The sequence below is a fragment of the Solea senegalensis genome, linkage group LG2 (genome assembly GCF_019176455.1).
Source record: "Solea senegalensis isolate Sse05_10M linkage group LG2, IFAPA_SoseM_1, whole genome shotgun sequence".
Taxonomy (NCBI): domain Eukaryota; kingdom Metazoa; phylum Chordata; class Actinopteri; order Pleuronectiformes; family Soleidae; genus Solea; species Solea senegalensis.
In genome coordinates this window covers 33,639,478-33,658,367 of record NC_058022.1, presented here as the reverse complement: position 1 = coordinate 33,658,367, position 18,890 = coordinate 33,639,478, and the positions used below count along the sequence as shown (strand labels likewise).

General features: G+C 39.6%; 1 protein-coding gene across 10 annotated transcripts in view; it reads left to right on the top strand.

Annotated features, from left to right (window-relative positions):
* Positions 1–18,890, top strand: part of LOC122786838 (major facilitator superfamily domain-containing protein 6-like) — a 35,061-nt gene that overhangs the window by 8,517 nt on the left and 7,654 nt on the right. For 4 of the 10 annotated variants that reach the window (XM_044053348.1, XM_044053363.1, XM_044053394.1 and 1 more), the window contains exons 7-9: positions 318–396; positions 7,790–8,123; positions 10,675–10,774. In XM_044053348.1, the coding sequence (XP_043909283.1) occupies positions 318–396; positions 7,790–7,815 (105 nt within the window). In that variant the 3' untranslated portion in view covers positions 7,816–8,123; positions 10,675–10,774. Of the gene's footprint in view, positions 1–317; positions 2,363–6,040; positions 6,125–7,781; positions 8,124–10,674; positions 10,775–12,273; positions 12,317–18,890 lie in introns of those variants that run through there. The other 6 variants (XM_044053386.1, XM_044053371.1, XM_044053402.1 and 3 more) reach the window with 5 other exon arrangements.

The window sequence follows — 18,890 nt, the reverse complement described above, 5'->3', positions numbered from 1 at the left end:
TGTGTTGCTGTGAAACCACATCAGTCACTGGACCAAATACTGTTCCCTGTACAAAGTGCATATTTAGACAAGGACGCTGCACAAACCATCTTGCTCCACCCAGGTGAAACGAAGACTCCTAATTTGCTCTCTCTCGTGTTTTTAGTCAGGAGAGTGTGTGGTAAATTTTCCAAACAGTCACTTTAAACTTATTTTTGTGAATCCATTTAATATTGTACTTAACAACTTAGTGTTCAGATAAGTTATAAAGTTAACAGACAACAAATAAAATGGCTTCCCGTCAACCACCGTCACCTGTTTTCTCCTCTTGTTGGCAGGTACCTAATGAGCAGGAGGCGACTGAGAGCGTTAATATGGAGGAGGAGGAGGAGGAGGAGTCGCCGCACAGAAATTCAGGTGACGACAACACAGACCCACCGCCAGCCACCTCAGAACCACCCACACAACCTAACACCACCCACCCAAATGAAGACCAAACGCACCCGTCCTCAGACAGAGGAGGGCCCACAGAAGACCCAGCTGTTATAGCAGAAAACACAGACTGACGTTTTAGGTTTCAATTATTTTTTACCCACTTAAGCTTCAAACTCTGGGTTTTATTGCTGCAAAAACACCCATCTCAACAAATCATCTTAAATTTTACGCGTCGGGTCCTTTCTGAAGTGGGATCAATGGTTAACGGTTTTTAAGACTTAGACTTGTTCGAATGGGTTGTTTTTTTTTTGCATTTGGGACTTTGTTGTGAACGATTAAATGACACAAAAACAAAAAAGAGCCGTGTTTGGGCCGCATTTTGCAAATCCGACACGCCTCACAACTGCACTATATTATTATTACAACTGCCGTTTGTCGGCGGAGTGTGAAGGAAAGTCCTTCGAGTGTAAAGAATGTGCCTCTCAATAAGTTATTTGTCGATTTATTTATATATATATATATATATATATATATATATATATATATATATATATATATATACATATATAAAAAAGGGAAGTCAATTTGTAGATTTTAAATGACGCAACAGCACAATCGTGACACATTCCATTCATTTTCACTGGTGAACTAGGTTTAAAACTTTAGCAGATATTAGCTTGCGTTGTTATAAAATGCTTCCCAGTTGTGAATTCACCACCCGTATTTTTCATATTGACTGTGGACCAGAAACTTCAGGAAATATTGGGTTTTAAATAAAACCTTTTAAATATTCATATTTCAGGTATGACTTTTCCAAAAAAACACACAGTTTTAATGTTTTCTGCTGCAGGCCGCAGTGTTAGCGTTTAACGAGACGCGACACACCTGTTCTGTCAACAGTTTGTCCTAGCAACCGGTTTAGAGCTATTTTAATCTGGGTTCAGGCCACATTAATCTTAATTTAATCATGAAATGTTGTTATATGCTGCTGCCAGACTAGTTTGTAAAATGTACTCTTTATTTAATTTATTTTTTTGGCTGCAACACAAAAAACATTCCTTAAATTGCATCATGTGAGGGTTTTAAAAAAAACGGATTTAAAAGTCTGAAAATGAACCTGCCGAAACTGCTTTTATATCTTCTTACCATCTCTCTTTTGCCGAATCTTACTGTGTCCTTGGCAACGCTGTATTAAAACGTTGTCTGTGGACGAGAGGGTCTGAAATAATAATAATAATAATAATTATTATTATTATTATTATTATTGTTATTAATAATAATAAATGAAACAGTGTTTGTCAAACTCGTGACATTGACTTCAGTTTCCAGTGCAGTCACAGTACACTAAGTGGATCTGGGGTGGAAAGATGTCACAGCATGCATTATTTCAGATTTCACCATCCTCGTGCTTGTATATTTTCCTGATGAGCACTTAACTGTAGAAGGAGCCGGAAATTAAGAAGTGCCTCATTTTAAACTGACTGTACGCCTTTAAATCGTCTTTGTCGTCTTAACTTATTATTACAAAGATGTCAAGCAAGGATCCCTTTACTGTGAGAGAGAGAGAGAGAGCTCTGTCATCTTTATTGCATTTATTGGGGTTTGTTTTGTTTTTGTTTTTTATCGCGAAGGTCGATTTCACTGCTTTCGTATTTAAATAACTGCCAATAACTGACACGCCGTACCTGCTGTCTTTGATTTCAATGCCAAAAATGCCCAGTATTCCGTGTTTTTGAGGTGTTTCCCCAAGTAGGAACGTATGTTTGGAATTGAAGAAATTCTGTTTACTGTTGATTGCTTAAAGATTAAAGGAGGTTTTTTGGGGGGGAAAAATAGCAGCAAAGTGTGTTTCTCTTTGTGTGTGTTTTTAAGCCAGTATCAACACTAGAATGCAGTATCACTGTAACCACCATATTACCAGAATTATTAAAGGTGTTGATGAAAAGCACACGCCTGTGCTGTGTTTGATTTACCGCCAGATTATTTCTTATTTTCATTCAAGTCGTAATGAAAGATTCAACAATACATTGTGTGTAAATACTAAAGCAAAACTAGGACCTCACGCAGTGATAGGGATTGTCATGTAGTTCTGTTTACGTTAATGCTTTCAAAAAGTGGAATTTTGAAGTACTTTTCCTGCCGTTTTAACGTCAACTTTGTCAGAGCGCTGAGGCCTCGCCTTTTGACGAAGAGAAAATCCTTTGATAGCTTTTAATCATCAAGTTTGACGCGGCGAGCTCAAACGTGCTAGGACGAGCCATTTTTGTTTTTCCAAAATGGCCGTCTTTTGGGTGGGCGGAGCTAATGGAAGTACATTAGAAATTTGTTTGGAATCATGAGAGCAACAAGTGTACCACGTTTGGTTAAAATTGGAACAACTATGTGTGACTTAGACACGATAGAAAAAATCTAAACTTTTGCGTTTAATGCAATTTTGGCCACTATCCGACGACTTATGTCTGACCATCAGTTGACTTCTGGGGGCCCTATAGAGCCCTGGGGCTACGAACAGGTCTGTGGCCTATGCCACTATCATATTTTTCACCGAGGCGACCTCGGTGCCAAATTTCAAGAGTTTTTATGCATGATCACCCCCTGAAAAATGAGTGCAACGTCGGAGAAAAAAAAGTCCTAGAAGATTAAAAGTACAGTCTGACATTTTTTTCATGCTGCAAGGTCAGTTCAAGGCAGATGTTTAAAAGCAGCCACTTGATGGCAGTAGTGATGCGAGAAATCGACTCAACCAGTCTGTGGTGTTTGTGTGTGTGTGTGTGTGTGTGTGTGTGTGAGTGTGTGTGTATGTGATGGAGAGACTCAGAGTGTGGAGGGTTATTGAGGTCGTTGTGCGCCTGCTAGTGATGGGTGTGTGTGGGAGGACAGTAATAGGCTTCCTCAAAAAGTAAAGCTTGTGCTGTTGTAAAAAAAATAAAAAAATAAAAATATATATATATATATATATATATATATATAAATAAAGAAAGAAATAATACAAAAAAAAAGGATAATAAAATCATAACATCTTGGCACTCTCAGCCCTGTCTGATATTCATGGGGAAATTTCTGCTGTTAATGGCTGTTGTTGCCGCTGTTGTACTGCGTGCTCCTTCGTAATGTAGAAGGTTAACAGTGTCATGACCGTCAAGCGGCGTACTTCACTTTAAATGACACTCGCGGTTGGGATCCGGGGCGGGGGTTTGGCTTTTAGTCTCGGATGCGTCTCCAGGAAATTGCCGGGAATTACCTCGGCGCTGACCTGCAGACATTAAAATCAGATGTTAATCGTCGGTTGTGGGCAAGTGGCAGTATATGTTAGGTGGACGGCGTATTTCTGTCCATATCATCAGTGAAAAAAGTTCCCATTTTCAAGCTATTTCAAAGACCTAATTCTCCAGTTGTGGAACAAATAATCTTCTTACATAAAGCAGAAATACGCAGCCCTCGATTAGCAATTAGTCGAGTATTTGTTTGGTCCATAAAAGGTCAGAAAATGTTGGTCGGTGTTTCCCAAATCTTGAAATGATGATGTCTCGTTTTGTCCACAAACCACATCCAGTTTTAACGATTTATTTTTCAAATGGAGCAATGAAACTCGAAAATATTCACATTTTAGCAGCTGAAAAATCAGAAAGCTTGTTTTAATCATTAACAAAAAACCCTCTAAAACTGGTTAATCGATGATAATAACATAATGTGCTTGAAAGGAAAGGACATTTTCTACCATTTCACCTCCATAATATCTTGTTTTTTTAACCTACTAAAATGTTTGATTGCTAGTTTCCTTTCAGTCACGCTTTTATCCACAGCCTTTATACATTTACACCGGCCATTAAATGATCTCAGTCAAATGTTGACGACTAATGAATGGCAGGGACATGTTGTAGAGCTTAATTCAGAGCTCATTTTCTACTCAATTACCATCAATATCAAAAAAAAGCACAGATGTTATGGTAGCCTCTTACGTTTCCTGCTGCTGTGATGCTACAGAAGAACCAGACGCCCTGAGGAGGCGACTTGGCCTCATGTACTCCCCCAGACTCTTATAATGATAATATGGGCTTTTATGAACCTTAAAAAAGAATTCTCACCCCTGCTCAACATCACTTATTTTGCATGTTCTCCGGGTTCTCCACTTTCCTCCCACAGTCCAAAAACATGCAGAGGTTAATTGGACATTGGCAGCCTCATGTGGAGGATAAAGCGGTAGACTGAGTGAATGAGTGAATGAGTACTGTGCTTCAGGAACAACTGTTGATATCTGACTTGAATGTTTTAGTCTAACCTTCGAGTTAGAACAGTATGTAAGAAGCATTCAGGCGTTCAATTTGCTCCAGTTCCCACAATAAGCAGCAGAGAGACCCCACAGCTGATTATTTATGCAGTCATCGATTCCATCGGTGGATGGAAAAACTGCAGTATACGTTTCATTTCAGTCTCACACAAAATACAAAAGACTTGTGTGTTTTTTTGCAGTATCGGGCAGACTTTACTTGCTTCAGAAGTTCACTTTATTGTGCTGTAATTGGGTGTCTTAAGGGAAATTAATACCCATTTTCTCCAACTCGGCTTGTAACATTTCAATAAATGTTCCCTGCCCAATTTCATTGTCATTTTAATGTTATTATATTTAGGTGACAAATCTAAATTCTCACATTTTGGCTTGTGGCCATTTGAATGCTTCTTGTGACCCTGTAAAAATATTTTGAGCAGTGCTGCAATTAACGATTATTGTTATAATCAATTAATGGGTTTGGTTGTTTTGGTCCATTAAATGTCAGAAAATGTTGATGGTGAAAATGGTGTTTCCCCAATTGTCCGCTTTTGTCCACAAACCTTAATTATTATAATTTTTTTATGATTTATTTGTTATATGGAGCAAATAAACCTGGCAATATTCACATTTCAGGAGCTAAAACATCAGGGTATGGAAGAGTATTAGGGCCACATGTAAAAAATTAAAAATCTGAGATTAAAGTCAGAATCTGAGGAGAAAAATTCAGAATTCTGAGGAAAAAAACTCAACATTTTGTGTAAAAAATTGAGAATTCTGAGATTAAAGTAAGAATTCTAAGAAAAATTGACAGAATTCTGCGGAAACAAGTCTGAATTTAATCTCAGAATTCATGCTGTTCTAATTTTTTTGTGGCCCTAATACTCTTCCATATCAGAAAACTTGTTGTAAGTTAAAATAAAAACACTTAAACCTCTTAATCAATCAATCAATCAAAATAGTAATTGATTAAATTGTTGGAACTTGACGTTTTAGTCGTGGAAAATATAGATACTTTTTTATAATAATAGATCAGAATCATTCATTAAAAAATACCCTACAGATGGTTGTGTGTATGTTTTCAGAGCTGCAAAGTCTGTCCTCTGTGCTGTACGAGGCGGTGAAGCAAGCTTCACTTTTCACTCTGTACCATTAAAACTTGCAGACTCTCGGTCCAAAATGACTGAGCTGTGACGTGTAAGTGTGTAAGTGAGCAGAAAAGCGGGTGGCAGGTCACAGGTTAAAAGATGAGACGGGTGTTCTGAGATCAGGACCACCAGAGTCAAGTCTGAGTCAGACTCCAGGCCACAGAGAGTCACGTTATTGGCAGGGGGAGTGAGAATCATTTCTGTTTCTCAGCTCAGCAACAACTCTGCGGCTTCTAGAAAACAGAAACCAAACTTCACGAGGGATGGATCCGTACCATGTTTTCATGAGACGATCGCAGACGTTAACAGACGTCAAGGTATCTATCGATACCGATGTCCGTCCAAGTCAGTATTTTCATAAGATTACACTCATCTGTTTGACCTTTTTTCTATTGTTTTCTCACTATTTGACATTTATGTTGTAGTTTTTACAAATTCACCTTTTTCCTTCAGTTTTCTCCTCATTCCACATGTCTATTGTAGTTTTTACAAATTGCACTCATCCGTTTAATTTATTTTCTTCAGTTTTCTCAATGTACCACATGTTTATTGATCTTATTACAAATGCCACTCATCTGTTTTACTTTTTCCTACTGTTTTCTCAGTATTCCACATATTTATTGTAGCTTTTACAAAATTGTACTCATCTGTTTTCCCTTTTTTCTCCTCACTATACCACACAAATATTGATATATTACAAAATTACACTCATCTGTTTGCCCCTTTTTCTAATGTTTTCTCACTACACCACATGGATCGGTCAATATCACACATCATCTGATACGCATGTCAGTCCAATTCAGTCTTTTTTTACAAAATTACACTCATCTCTTTGGCTTTTTTTGGTTTGTTTAGTATCTAAATATAGGTCCACGTAGCTGACTGCACTCGCTTATATTTACTCGATCTCTTTACAGAGTCTAGTATTCTGTGGAGTTCCTGTTTTATTTTGTATCGGTCCTTGTTTCCACCTTCACTTCCTCCAGTTTCTTGTATAAATACGTTCGCCTGTGTGTATAATTCACACCTGTTTCTTGTTTTCTCTCTTCCCGGTCACAGATTGTCTCGTTTAATCCTTGTGTTCTCCCTTTGATTGTTGATCTTTGTAAATGACCCTTGTGCCTTTTGTTTTTGGATTATTTTGTCTGTCACTGCCTTTATATTCTGAACCTTTAAAGTTGTTGTTCTTTTTTACCTGCTCTTACCGCTCTCACCTAATCCTGTTGTCCTGCACTTGGGTCCAAGATTGCAACTGTCACAGGAGTATTTAAGTATTTAATTAGTATTAAAATGTCTTAAATCCCTCTGTCAAAAAGTCTAGAAAACGTTAAACACATAGGAAATAGGCTTTTATGTATAATTGGTATAATTTATCAAATGCCTCTTGCAGTAACATCACACAGATTAGGACAGCGGAACCAATAAAACAGATACCGATAAGTAGAAGTAGAATTTTATGTGACGTTTTGGGCAGCTTTGTTGTTTGTGTTTCTTGTAAAATTGGTCTTAAATTTCACACTTAAGTGGCACTTAAAAAGTCTTAAATTGAACTTGCTTGAAGCTGTAGGAACCCTGTTATACGTTAAAGAAATACAGCTTCTAAAAGACGTCTTGTTTATTTTCTTGAATCCCATTTTTTCTGATGTAAAAAAAACCCCACCCATACTAATAATATCACAGTATTAGTAACGTTACATGTATTATTTATCTCTCGGATAATTGTTCTTTGCTGCTGCGGCATAATTTAAACCAACATAATTCCTCACAAATTGCTAATCTATTTAATGAACCTATAATTGTGACATTTGTTTATCTGTGCTTACGATTATAATCTTCTTTTTCCCTGTCTCTTGTTCACACTAAGGCTCCAGGTTTTGATGGAAATATGAAACCACAAAAATGAATCCTCCATTGATCTGGATATTTTTTTGTTTGTTTGCTCCCGACCTCAGCACCTCAGCACCTCAGCGTTTGATGGAACAGTAACACGAACATCTGTGAGCCGAGCAGCTGCAGTGTGAAGCCGGTGCGGCAGGCTCAGACGTATACGAGCGGACAGCTGTCACGGTCGCTTTCACGTCAACCCCTCTCCGCCTTTGTTTGCTCGGGCAGTGTCAGGACGCCGCACAGTGTTACCTGTCCACGATTTAGTTTCTCATTTACCTCAATTGTATTGAATTTGTTCGACTCAGTCTTATTTTGTTTCAGTGCAGGGAGGAGGAGGAGGAGGAGGAAGAGGAAGAGGAGGCTGGACGATTGCTGCGCTTCATCATTTTCATGACTACAGTTGAGTGGTAAGTTTAATAGAAAAAGTAATTCAACACAAACTTGTAGAATATGGACAACGGCAACACTGTGGAGTTTGGAATGGTTACTGCAATACCACAATTGTTGTCAGTGAAGCGTGTATTTCAATTGAACACAATTCCTTACTCTCTCATGGTTATTTTTATCTCTTTAGATCATACGTTTGTTCCTTTAAATGTTAATTTCATATAGTTTTGTCACAAATTCATGGTTATATAAGTAAATACAACATTCAAAGGTGATTCAAATAAGACGTTTAAATGTGGAAAATATCCTGAATATGAGTTTGTGAGTTTGTGCACTCATGGCCGCAGAGAAAGCACCACATTTACGTCCTGAAGTTATTATTTTCTGCACTTGGTTCAAGAGGCGCACACAGGTTCTGCGAACTTTAGTATTAAAAGAGCCATTTTTGTCCCCGTCTCCACCCAAATAAATGTAATCTGGAGCCACAAAACCTCCATAAAATGAAGATAACATCATGTATGAAGTTTTATATATAGATATACTATATATAAATACAGAGAAACAATTTGGATTTTAAATAATTCATGCTTGGCATAATTATGTGGATCCAAAGACGGACAGGACGTCTCTTGATGTCCAAATGCTGGTAACGTCTCTCCACATTTCAAACACAAGTTCGTTGTCGGTGTTCTGGGACGCTTTCATTATCGCGACTCTGGATTTCACAACAGGTCACTATTGAATTTTTTTTTTCACATTCTGGAGGGACTTTAGTGTCACTTGCTTCAGAAGTTCACTTTATTGTGCTGTAATTGGGTGTCTTAAGGGAAATTAATACCCATTTTCTCCAACTCGGCTTGTAACATTTCAATAAATGTTTCCTGCCCAATTTCATTGTCATTTTAATGTTATTATATTTAGGTGACAAATCTAAATTCTCACATTTTGGCTTGTGGCAATTTGAATCCTTCTTGTGATTATTGTTATAATCAATTAATGGGTTTGTTTTTTTTGGTCCATTAAATGTCAGAAAATGTTGATTGGTGTTTCCCCAATTGTCCAGTTTTGTCCACAAACCTTAATTATTATAATTTTAATGATTTATTTGTTATATGGAACAATTATATGATTTCACAACTGGTCACTATTGAATTTTTATTCAAAAAATCTTCACATTCTGGAGGGAAAAATCCAAAAACTTTCCATAATGTCCAACTGGAAAGACTAATAAATAACATCCCACAAAAGATGCCATCAGTTCTACTTCCAAAACACTTTTGAACCACACAAATAAACTGAATTTAGTGGATGAAGTATTAAGCCACTTTCATTTATTGATCCCTAAAAGAACAAGTGTTCACTTTGAAAGAAATAAAATAAAGATAAACATCATTTTGACAAAGCTGCAGGGAGCCACTGCAGAGGCGTTGAAGAGCCACATGGCTGCAGGTTGCAGACGAGAATGGACAGTATTTATTTTGTTGTCATTTTTATTTCATCACATTTCTCTTATGATAAAACAAGGGAACTGTGCACATCTACCTTTGAGACAGTTCTCACCCCGTCAACAGTGTCCAAGGTGTGCAAAGCATTTGATTAAGGAGAAAGAGAGAAATATTACCAAAGTATACTACCAAAGGCATCAGTATGAAGCCTGGTCATTGTTAAACCAGTGTATACAACATTTCTACAACAGTGCTACAACATTTCTTACAAAAAAACTTTAATTCTGGGATTCCCCAAGGAATCACCTTGGGTACTCCCCAGGTTTTATTTAAAAAAAAACCTTTCCAGTCAGACCTTGTCTACATATTTATATATTTATATATATATGTATATATATATATATACATATATATACATATATATATGTATATGTATATATATATATATATATATATGTATATGTATGTATATATATATATATATTGTGCAGGCATTATGCATTTTCAAACATCTTAAGCACATTACAAGCGTGTTGCATGCCATTCTGTTCCTATAATCACATTTGGAAGTGACATGCATCATTACCAGGGGAGGAAAATTAACATGTTTCATCCACCGGCCACAATGGTCGATGCCTTCCAAATTTTTTTTTTGCCTAACGCGGTTTCTCCAGCCAAGTGTGGAGCAAAACAGTCTCAGCAGGGAGGGAAGGTTACTGACGTCTCACTGCAGGCTACATACAGTACAGGCTGGTGGTAATTATTATTATTTTATTTGTTTTTATTTTTAAACAGATTAGTGTTTGCAGACTGTATATCTGCTTTTCCCATTGTATATCGATTCACATGAAGCGATCAGGGGGATAATGTATTGATTTCTGTGCTTAAGTCATGTGCTATATTCAGTATAATCTTGCCACGCGGATAAAGAGCAGACTGCGCTAATGCTGGACATGTATAATTATTATTAAAAAATCAATCAAGGCTGAGTGAGCGCCAGGTTTGTACGTCCCTGGTGGATTATGATGATAATTACCGTGAGATTAGAAAGCACTGGAGACAGCACATCAGCAGAGGTGATGTGTCACTAACTCGGCTAATTACAGCAAAATATTGCTTTCCCCAGACGCGCCGACACCCGGCGACCTCTGTCAGACGCTAACATGTGGAAGAGACGACGAGGATGTTCCATCGCGGAGGAGAATTACACGTTTCGGCTGTGGCAGGTACGCCACTTTCGTGATGTGTGAACAATGGATTTCACTCTGGATTTCACAACAGGCCACTGAAAGATAAGCAAACATTTCAACAAAAGCTCAGATCTTATTGCATTTTTATTCAAAAAATCTTCCCATTATGGAAGGAAAAATCCAAAAACTTTCCATAGTGTCAAACTGAAAAAAAGACACAAATGAGGCCTTCATTTCTACTTCCAAAACACAATCTGAAATATTTAAGCAGTCAATTACCATAGTTATTGTAAAAAAAAAAAAAAAAGCTTTTACTTTTAAAAGTAAAATTGAATTTTTCAGGAAACAGAAAAAGTGGTGATTGTGCAGCTGTTTCATCTCAGAGCAAATTGCTCATTCTCTGAAGCCTTTTCTATTCGTTTTTGTGGGACAAATCACTTATTTTGTATCAGCCTGGCACAGTGAAGCTGCAGCTCTGCACAAAATCCTTCATCAGCAGCTAAAAACTGTTGCTTTCAGAGCTCTGTGTTTATTATATGATCATCCACCCAGTAAGAATAGTTCATTTTGGTCTTAACTTCTATGATGTTACCATTTTAGTTTTTTATTTATTTATTTTAATTTGTTTTTATTTACAGTGTGAGACACAAATTAGGCTATGTATGCAAGTTAAACATAACATTCATTATGCTGTTAGTTGATGTGTTCATGTGGGTCTTTAGTTAGTATTATGCACATTTTGCACTTAAAATAATTTCTTATATTTGATTCAGGGATGGTTTGTTGATCTATCCTCATACATTTTTAAAAGGGCATCTTTTGTTGGGTTTTTATGACCTTTTTGCATCTTGCACCTTGCAAATGCTCCTCCGTATTGCAAAAAACACTAAAAACTAAACTAAAACTAAGCATTTACAAAAAAATAAATACTAGCAAACGAGCAAACCAAAAAACTAATTAAAACAAACTCATTTTAAAAAGTCAAAACTAAACAAGAAATAAAACTAGCTAGTACAATTTGGCACGTTTTTCGTCCCACAATAAGACGAGATGGGCGCCGAATCCAAAATGGCCAGCTTCCTGTTGAGTCGAGGTCATGGTCCCAGTGAGATTTTTTGTTCGTCTTGGGCAGAACTGCGTTCCCACCAAATTTCGTGAAATTTGCCGCAACTAAGTTTCGGCCCGCTCCATGGGCTTTTGACCTGAGGGGGCACCACTGAGCCATTTTGCATTGGTCTTTCCGTATTTCCATTATTTTATTAAATTATTCGTCAGTTCTGATTTGCTTGCCAATTTTTTGTCCGTTTTCATGCATGTTTAGGGGAAAAATAATAATAATTCCTACAATTACAATAGGTCCTCACACCACTGTTATAACCAAACTATCATATCCTTGGTGTTAAGTCAAGTAGCACCAGTTGTCTCAGGGCCATTTTCATATCAAGCATATATTTATGTATATAGTGTATTATTATTTTTTAATGCATCTTTGCAGTAACTTTTTGTTTCTTCAACAATTTCCAAAACTCCCTCAGTGCATGAAAGTCAGCGTCAAACCCACGCCTGCAACAACTGCAGGTACTTTTTTCTTTTTTTTCTTCTCTCTCTCTCTCCTCGGCATCTGATAAACAGCTCAGCCTGATGTGGTTCAGCTGTGATACGTATTACAGAGTATAAAAGATATGTGCGCTCCGTCACCGTGACCTTTACTCCCCTCTCCATGCATAAACCTCCACACTGAACCCACAGCCACCCCACCCAACCCAACCAAACCAAACCAGCAGGGCTGCCTGGACTTCAAAGGAGAAAGACTGGCATGACACCAAAGTCATGCACACAACGCTCGACACAGACTTTTTTTTACCTGCTCTTTCACTTGGCTGTTTCCACCGTTGTCTCCCCATATCAACATTTACATGTAACAACACACAGAGATGTTGTGACGATCTTTGATGCCATTGATTATATACTAACTATTGCTGTACGGGGTAAATAGGGTTAAGTTCTTCGACTCAAAAGCTCTCCACCCAACTGCGTTCTCACGTCCTCGGCCTCTTCATCACAGTTTGACGTTCTCCTTGATTCTCACCCTCATTTGTTATTCCCTCTCTGGATTCTCCCTCTCTCCAAAGAGGAATCAGAGGAAGGTGAAGGCAACGTCTGGGACAAGAAGCGGCTTGTTTGGCGCTGTATCTGCTTGTACAAATAAGGCCAAAGTTGGCACTGCACACCATGTGCTCTTTATTAAAACACCCGCCCAGTTTGAAGCCTGTCAAGGCCTCCAGAGTGATACGCATAGCCACCAAACTTTCTGATCGTCGAATCAGTCCTGCTCTACGGATCTGAGACACGGAGAACGACACATCAAGTGAGTCGGACAAGATCAGCAACCTTGAGTTGTGGACAAAACCCAGTTGGAAGCCAGAGATCCTCAAGGGGAAATGGTCCTGGATAGGGCACACACTTAGGAAGCCGCCATCCAGCAGGGCAGATGAAAGACAAGGAAGGCCTTAAAAACAGCTGGAGAAGGGAGTTTAAGCAGCAACTGGCGTGTTTGTGTCAGTGTCATTCTCATTGAATGGGTGAATACATGTATAAGATACAATATTTGAAACAAAGCATGAACATGGTGGGTGTATCTGAGTGAGCGTTATCATAAATAACTGTACTACTAGGAGTTATTTAATGGTTATTATTGGTACTTTTAATCATAATAGTTTTATGAAAAACTCCTGTTCCTGTGTGAACTGCAGTTTGCACCACAACACAACTCTTTTTTTTCTTTTTTTCCTCCCCCTGCTGCTGTTGGTGGAGCAGGACAACAGGGAGACTTTTTGTCCTTTTTTACTGGGATCAATCGCTCCATAGATGACGCCCACCCGGCCAGGCCTCTCCGTGGGCAGCCAGCAGCCCAGTAGCCCGGGTCTGGCCCCGCCCGGGCCCTCCTCCGGCCCCCGCAGCACTGCAGGGCCGGCACAGCAGGAGAGCTGCACTTTAGCTGACACTTCGGTGAAGTTACAAGTCACAGCAGGGCAGCACTTTCTTATACTGTGCTTTGGTTCCCTGTTAAAGGAGAGATCATTATACCTGGAGGATGTCAGGGGGAGAGAAAGTGGGGCATGTGAATTTTGCTGCTATTATGAAAACAATGGCATCAATGTAGTTAACCCTTCGAACACAGAGCATTTAGGCTTCATTTTCTATGAACAACAATAAAAGAAAAAACAGTCTATTTGGATTTGAATGATTCTCCACCATTATCCCGCCGCAAACGCCGCCCACTTTTTCCCTCATTTATTTGAGCAGCGCCACCACGAGGAGACATGAAGTAGTGACGCCCGGCGAGTGAAACTGTTCATTAAAATAGCGATATTTGCCCTGTAGTATTGATTATAACCAAGTGTACCGCATGTTTTGACCCACACCTAGAAACTACCCACTGATGACGTCACAAACACACACAAAAAAAAACGGTTACACTTTATTTTAATAGTCCATTGTTGACTCTTATTAGTAATCAACACATATTCGCTATCATGTCAACAGAGACTCAGTTGCCAGTAGTTGATGAATATGTGGGTCATGTCAATATATGATCACAGGTCTGATCAATTCTTAGTTGATTATCTGCATTTATTGTCAAGTAAACATCAGTTGACTATTAGTTGGTTTGAAGACTGGAAGGGAAACTACACTTGTATCTGTAAATGTGTGTTTACAGTTGAGAACAATAGATATGAACCTGATTATGTGTTGACGTTCTCTACACATCTAGAAAGTATGTATGTTAAATGTTGTGGAGAATTTAATTTTGTTTCTGAGCATCACATCACATGTGCCTGTCCTCACTTACTCCATGGACTCTGTTAACCTGCTGTTGCTGTGGTAACAAAGTACAGTAGGTGAGAGCGAGTGTAGTCAGTGATAATGTCGTTTGACAGTGCAATATAATATATATATATATATATATGCAATAATCGCTAATCTAAACTGATTATATTCACATTACTCAGTCTTTTATGTGTACTTGTAGTGAATAAGAGGATTATAAAGTTAATTTTGTACAATAACAGTGTAAGGAAATGACGTACTTTAACTTCTAAAACAGTAGTCGTTTAGTACTGCTGTGTGTGAATTAAATTTACTGGTCATTCACAGTCGTATAACTCTCGTAACTGAAACTTTTTAAGTTCCAGTTAGTCACGGTTATACTCTTCCTACATCCCTTTAATGAAGCAGGAAGGAAGGACGAAACACTGACCGCTGAACTTCTGTGGAAACTGTGAGCTCGTGCTCTGGAGGAAAACCCTCAAAAAAGCAAAAAAAAAAAAAGTTGCATCTGTGTTGTTGCTGCTGCTGTTGTCGAGTGAAAACCACAGACCATGACAGAGAAAGAGAGGTTTTTAGAAGGAAGTTAGAGCATACGGATGGTTGTAACACCTTCAGGCCTCATGGTTTAATTCCTTGTTTGGTTCAGCAGAGACGGAGCGAGAGGTTTCGTTTGATCCCCACTGGATTTAAAATGCAAGTCACAGACATAGTTTTTATTATTTTAGTGTCTAATGGGTGCTGTTTAAGGCCGGTCATGATATTTTGTCGATTTGTACACTTTTGGTGAGTTTTGTTGGTGCACATTCACAGCTTTTTCAACGTTTTTGCATCAACGCTGCAGTTCTGAAGAGACACGCTTGCACCAGGGTTTCACACGGGGCGTTAATGATCGGTATTTTGTCGCTGATTTGTTTTCGAGAGGCCTACGAAACACAAAACAGCTCATCATGAAACTCCAAAACTCTCCAGCGAAACCAGAACTTGGTCTATTTCTGTCTCTTTTCACGTCATACTTGACAACAGTCCTGTCTGCTGCTTCTCTGCAGATATCAGTGGATGATATCTGATATTTAATTAAAGGCAGATATAAATCCTTTATCTCCTCTGTATGTTTGCTCGGCCCCGTTGTCTCCGTCTCATCATCAGTGTGTGTACATTAGTCGTCAGGCGCGCGTGCATCCCCGCGTTTAATGTCACCAAGAAGACAAATCCCAGTGCGTTCATTGTGCTCGGGCGATTAAAGCGGTGCCGGTTGTGATGTGCTGCAGGTACGTGGGCAGCGCGATGTGGGTACTTGTGCGTGAGGAGCCCTAAGTTGCAGAGGTTTTTTTTCTAATTGAGTCAGGGACTTATGCTGGCAAGGTAGGCGTGCGAGTGTGGGGTAGACTAATCCCAAGCTGCTGTTGTTTTTCGTGCCTGCTGGCTTGAGATCAAAAACTTAACAGCAATAATCATGCAAAATGTGTGGCTGCACTTCAAAGCTCGCCTCAACTTTGCGCACACCCTTGTAGCTCGCATTGTTTCATCATTTTCCTCCACTCTTCTCCCCCGACCAAATTCTGTGTTAATCTTTTGACACATGACGTATTTAAAGGTGATCTGATCGTTGTGACCTTTTCCTCAGCAGCCTGAAATTAATGTATTGAACAGATTAATCACACATACAGAGTTGAGGTGTTTTTTTTTTGTCTCACACACACACACACACACACACACACGCACACACGCAGCACACTGAGGAGCGGACGGTTTCTCTCTGACTGCAGTGTGTGGTCGTGGTGGAGGGAGCGTCAGCCTCCGCCTGGCTGCAGCAGACATGTCAGACGTCAGCAGCAATCTCAGGGTGAGGATGATGTGGGCGGCAGTGAGGGTCGCTGAGGCCCATACGTGGCCAAAATGGGCAAATCCCCTCCACGTCAGCCCACGGCCTGTCAGCAGGGACCTGCAGGGCTTCCCACTTAGGCTTTAAAGGTGCAGCGCGAAGCATATCAAGAGCAGCAGTAGCAAAAAAAAAAAAACTCCACTGCATTAATGACGCTCGGCCTACTTTGTTCTGAATCCACTGCTTTCACAAGCCAGTAAATGGTGCACATTTAAATATGACCTTTGTAAAAGAGTTCATTAAAGTTTTCTCTCCATCGTTTGGGTTCCCCTTGCACAAAATTTCAGAATTTTGATGGGTTTTGTCAGAGCTGAGGGAGTGTTTGTGTGCATACAGCAGCAGAGGAGGAGCATTTATCCCATCAAACTTTGTGTTTTCAGTCAAAACTTTTGCCTCTTTTGACCCAGTGAAAGCGCAGACAGGAGTTTAACTAATTTGTGTCCAAATTCCCCCAGAATAACCCCACCCACATATTCAGTTTCAGCGCGCACATTTCCGCAAAAACGCTTAAAAACAAAATTAAAAATTAAAAAAAACAAAAAAAAACCTCTGGGTTATACCTCAAGACCATCACCACCACATAATGTGTGACATCAACGTGTCTTTGGCAAATTTTAGTCATAGAAAAGGTGTTTTTTCTTTTTTAGCATTGGTTAAATATGAGTCAAAGGCAAAGCACTTATACACTAAATGACCAGATCAAAGTTTGTTGTCAGGTAGAAAAGAAAGAAACACACAGGGTATCTAATGGGGCAGACCTCGAGCAGATAATATTACGACTCAGAGAAAGAAAAAAGAAAGAAAGAAGCGTGTGATTCAGCCCTGAGTTAAACCTGCTCATTGTCTCACTTTTTAACCTTTTTATCGACGCAACCACAAGGCCGCGCTTCCACAGAGTGAGCCCACTGTCAAGGAGGATGAGTCACGATGGACATCGTGTGTCACTGCGTCGTGATAAAATGAGGCACTTGAAATCCTTCACCTTGTTCTTGAGTGTGAGTGTTTCTCAGGGTTATACTGTACGAGTACGAGAGTACAGAGAAAATGAACCACGAGTCAAGTTGTAAGTGAACAAACCAGAGACGGTAGCAGTTAGCGCCACCAGGAGGGCGACTCCAGTAGTTGCAGAAATAAGTCAGGTTGAATGGGAAGGTCCATGGGAAAATTCGCTTCTTATTTCTTTCTTTGATATATAACATGAGTAGAAAATTTAGTAGAAACTAAATGTTGCTACTAGTTGTCGCTTGTTTTGCAACCAGAATATTATTAAGTCTATTTTTTTATACACTGTGATGGATCAAAGTTAATTAACTTACAGGCAGAGAGTAACCCTTTTTTTTTTACAAAATGAAATGTACGAGGCTCTCAAAGATAACTTTGTTGTATTCACTATATCATCTCCCCGTCTTTGTTGTGTCCCCCTTATTTCTGCTCTTGTGCGCGACAAGTTTCCTCCTCGCGGAGGTGATTTCTTTAACGTGAAGGCAGCAGACTTTTCCACGCTGGCACATTGTGCAGGCAGCAGGGGCCCCTATAGCTGCTCCTACAGTGGAGACGCTGCAGTAAAGTTTCACACACTGCAGGAACACTGCAGTCTCTATCTGTATGTCACATAACCTCCGCCTACACGCACACAACACCCACACACATCCTTGCCCAAAACACCCACACACAAGTGTACTGTGTGCAAAGACACACACGTACGCACACACACACACACACACACACACACACACACATCGCCCCTATACACAGTCCCCACCCACGCAGGCACACACGTGTTCAGTCAGACATAAGCTGCTCATACCATCCCACACTTTCTCAACAGACACAAAGTAAGACAAACCAGGGAGGCTTGTGCAAACACACCAGCTTGAGTTCCCCACACACACACACACACACACACACACACACACACAAATCCTCCCAATACACACAAGCTGTGGCCTTGTACAGCACCCGTAAATCCCCCCCTAAAAAATAAAATATATTGTGCTTTTATATAGACATTTGCTGCTTTCACAACTCTTATTTTCCCTTCCACTGAAGTCACATCCACGCCCGACTGCCACCCAAAAACAGGGGCGGAGTAGACAATAGACTTCTTCTTCTTCTTCTTCTTCTTCTTTTTCTTATGAGTGAAAATGTTTAAACTCCTGCTCTTGGCATCAGAGTCGCCCTGTAGCCCAAGTGAAAAGGGACACTCCACTGACAGGCACTATAAGCGCCTGGAGACTGAATCATGCCGCTTTCTTTCTTTTTTTTTTGGAGGAGGAGAAAAAAAGAGGAACTTGGATGAAAAGATCTGCTTTTTTAGAGCGTAAAGTGTTGAGGATGTGGGCTGGTGGGAAGGGGAAGAAGAAGAAGAAGAGAGAGAGAAGGAGGGAGGGAGGAGACAGACGGGAGGGAGAAGGGGAGAAGGGGAGCAGAGCGGCGTGG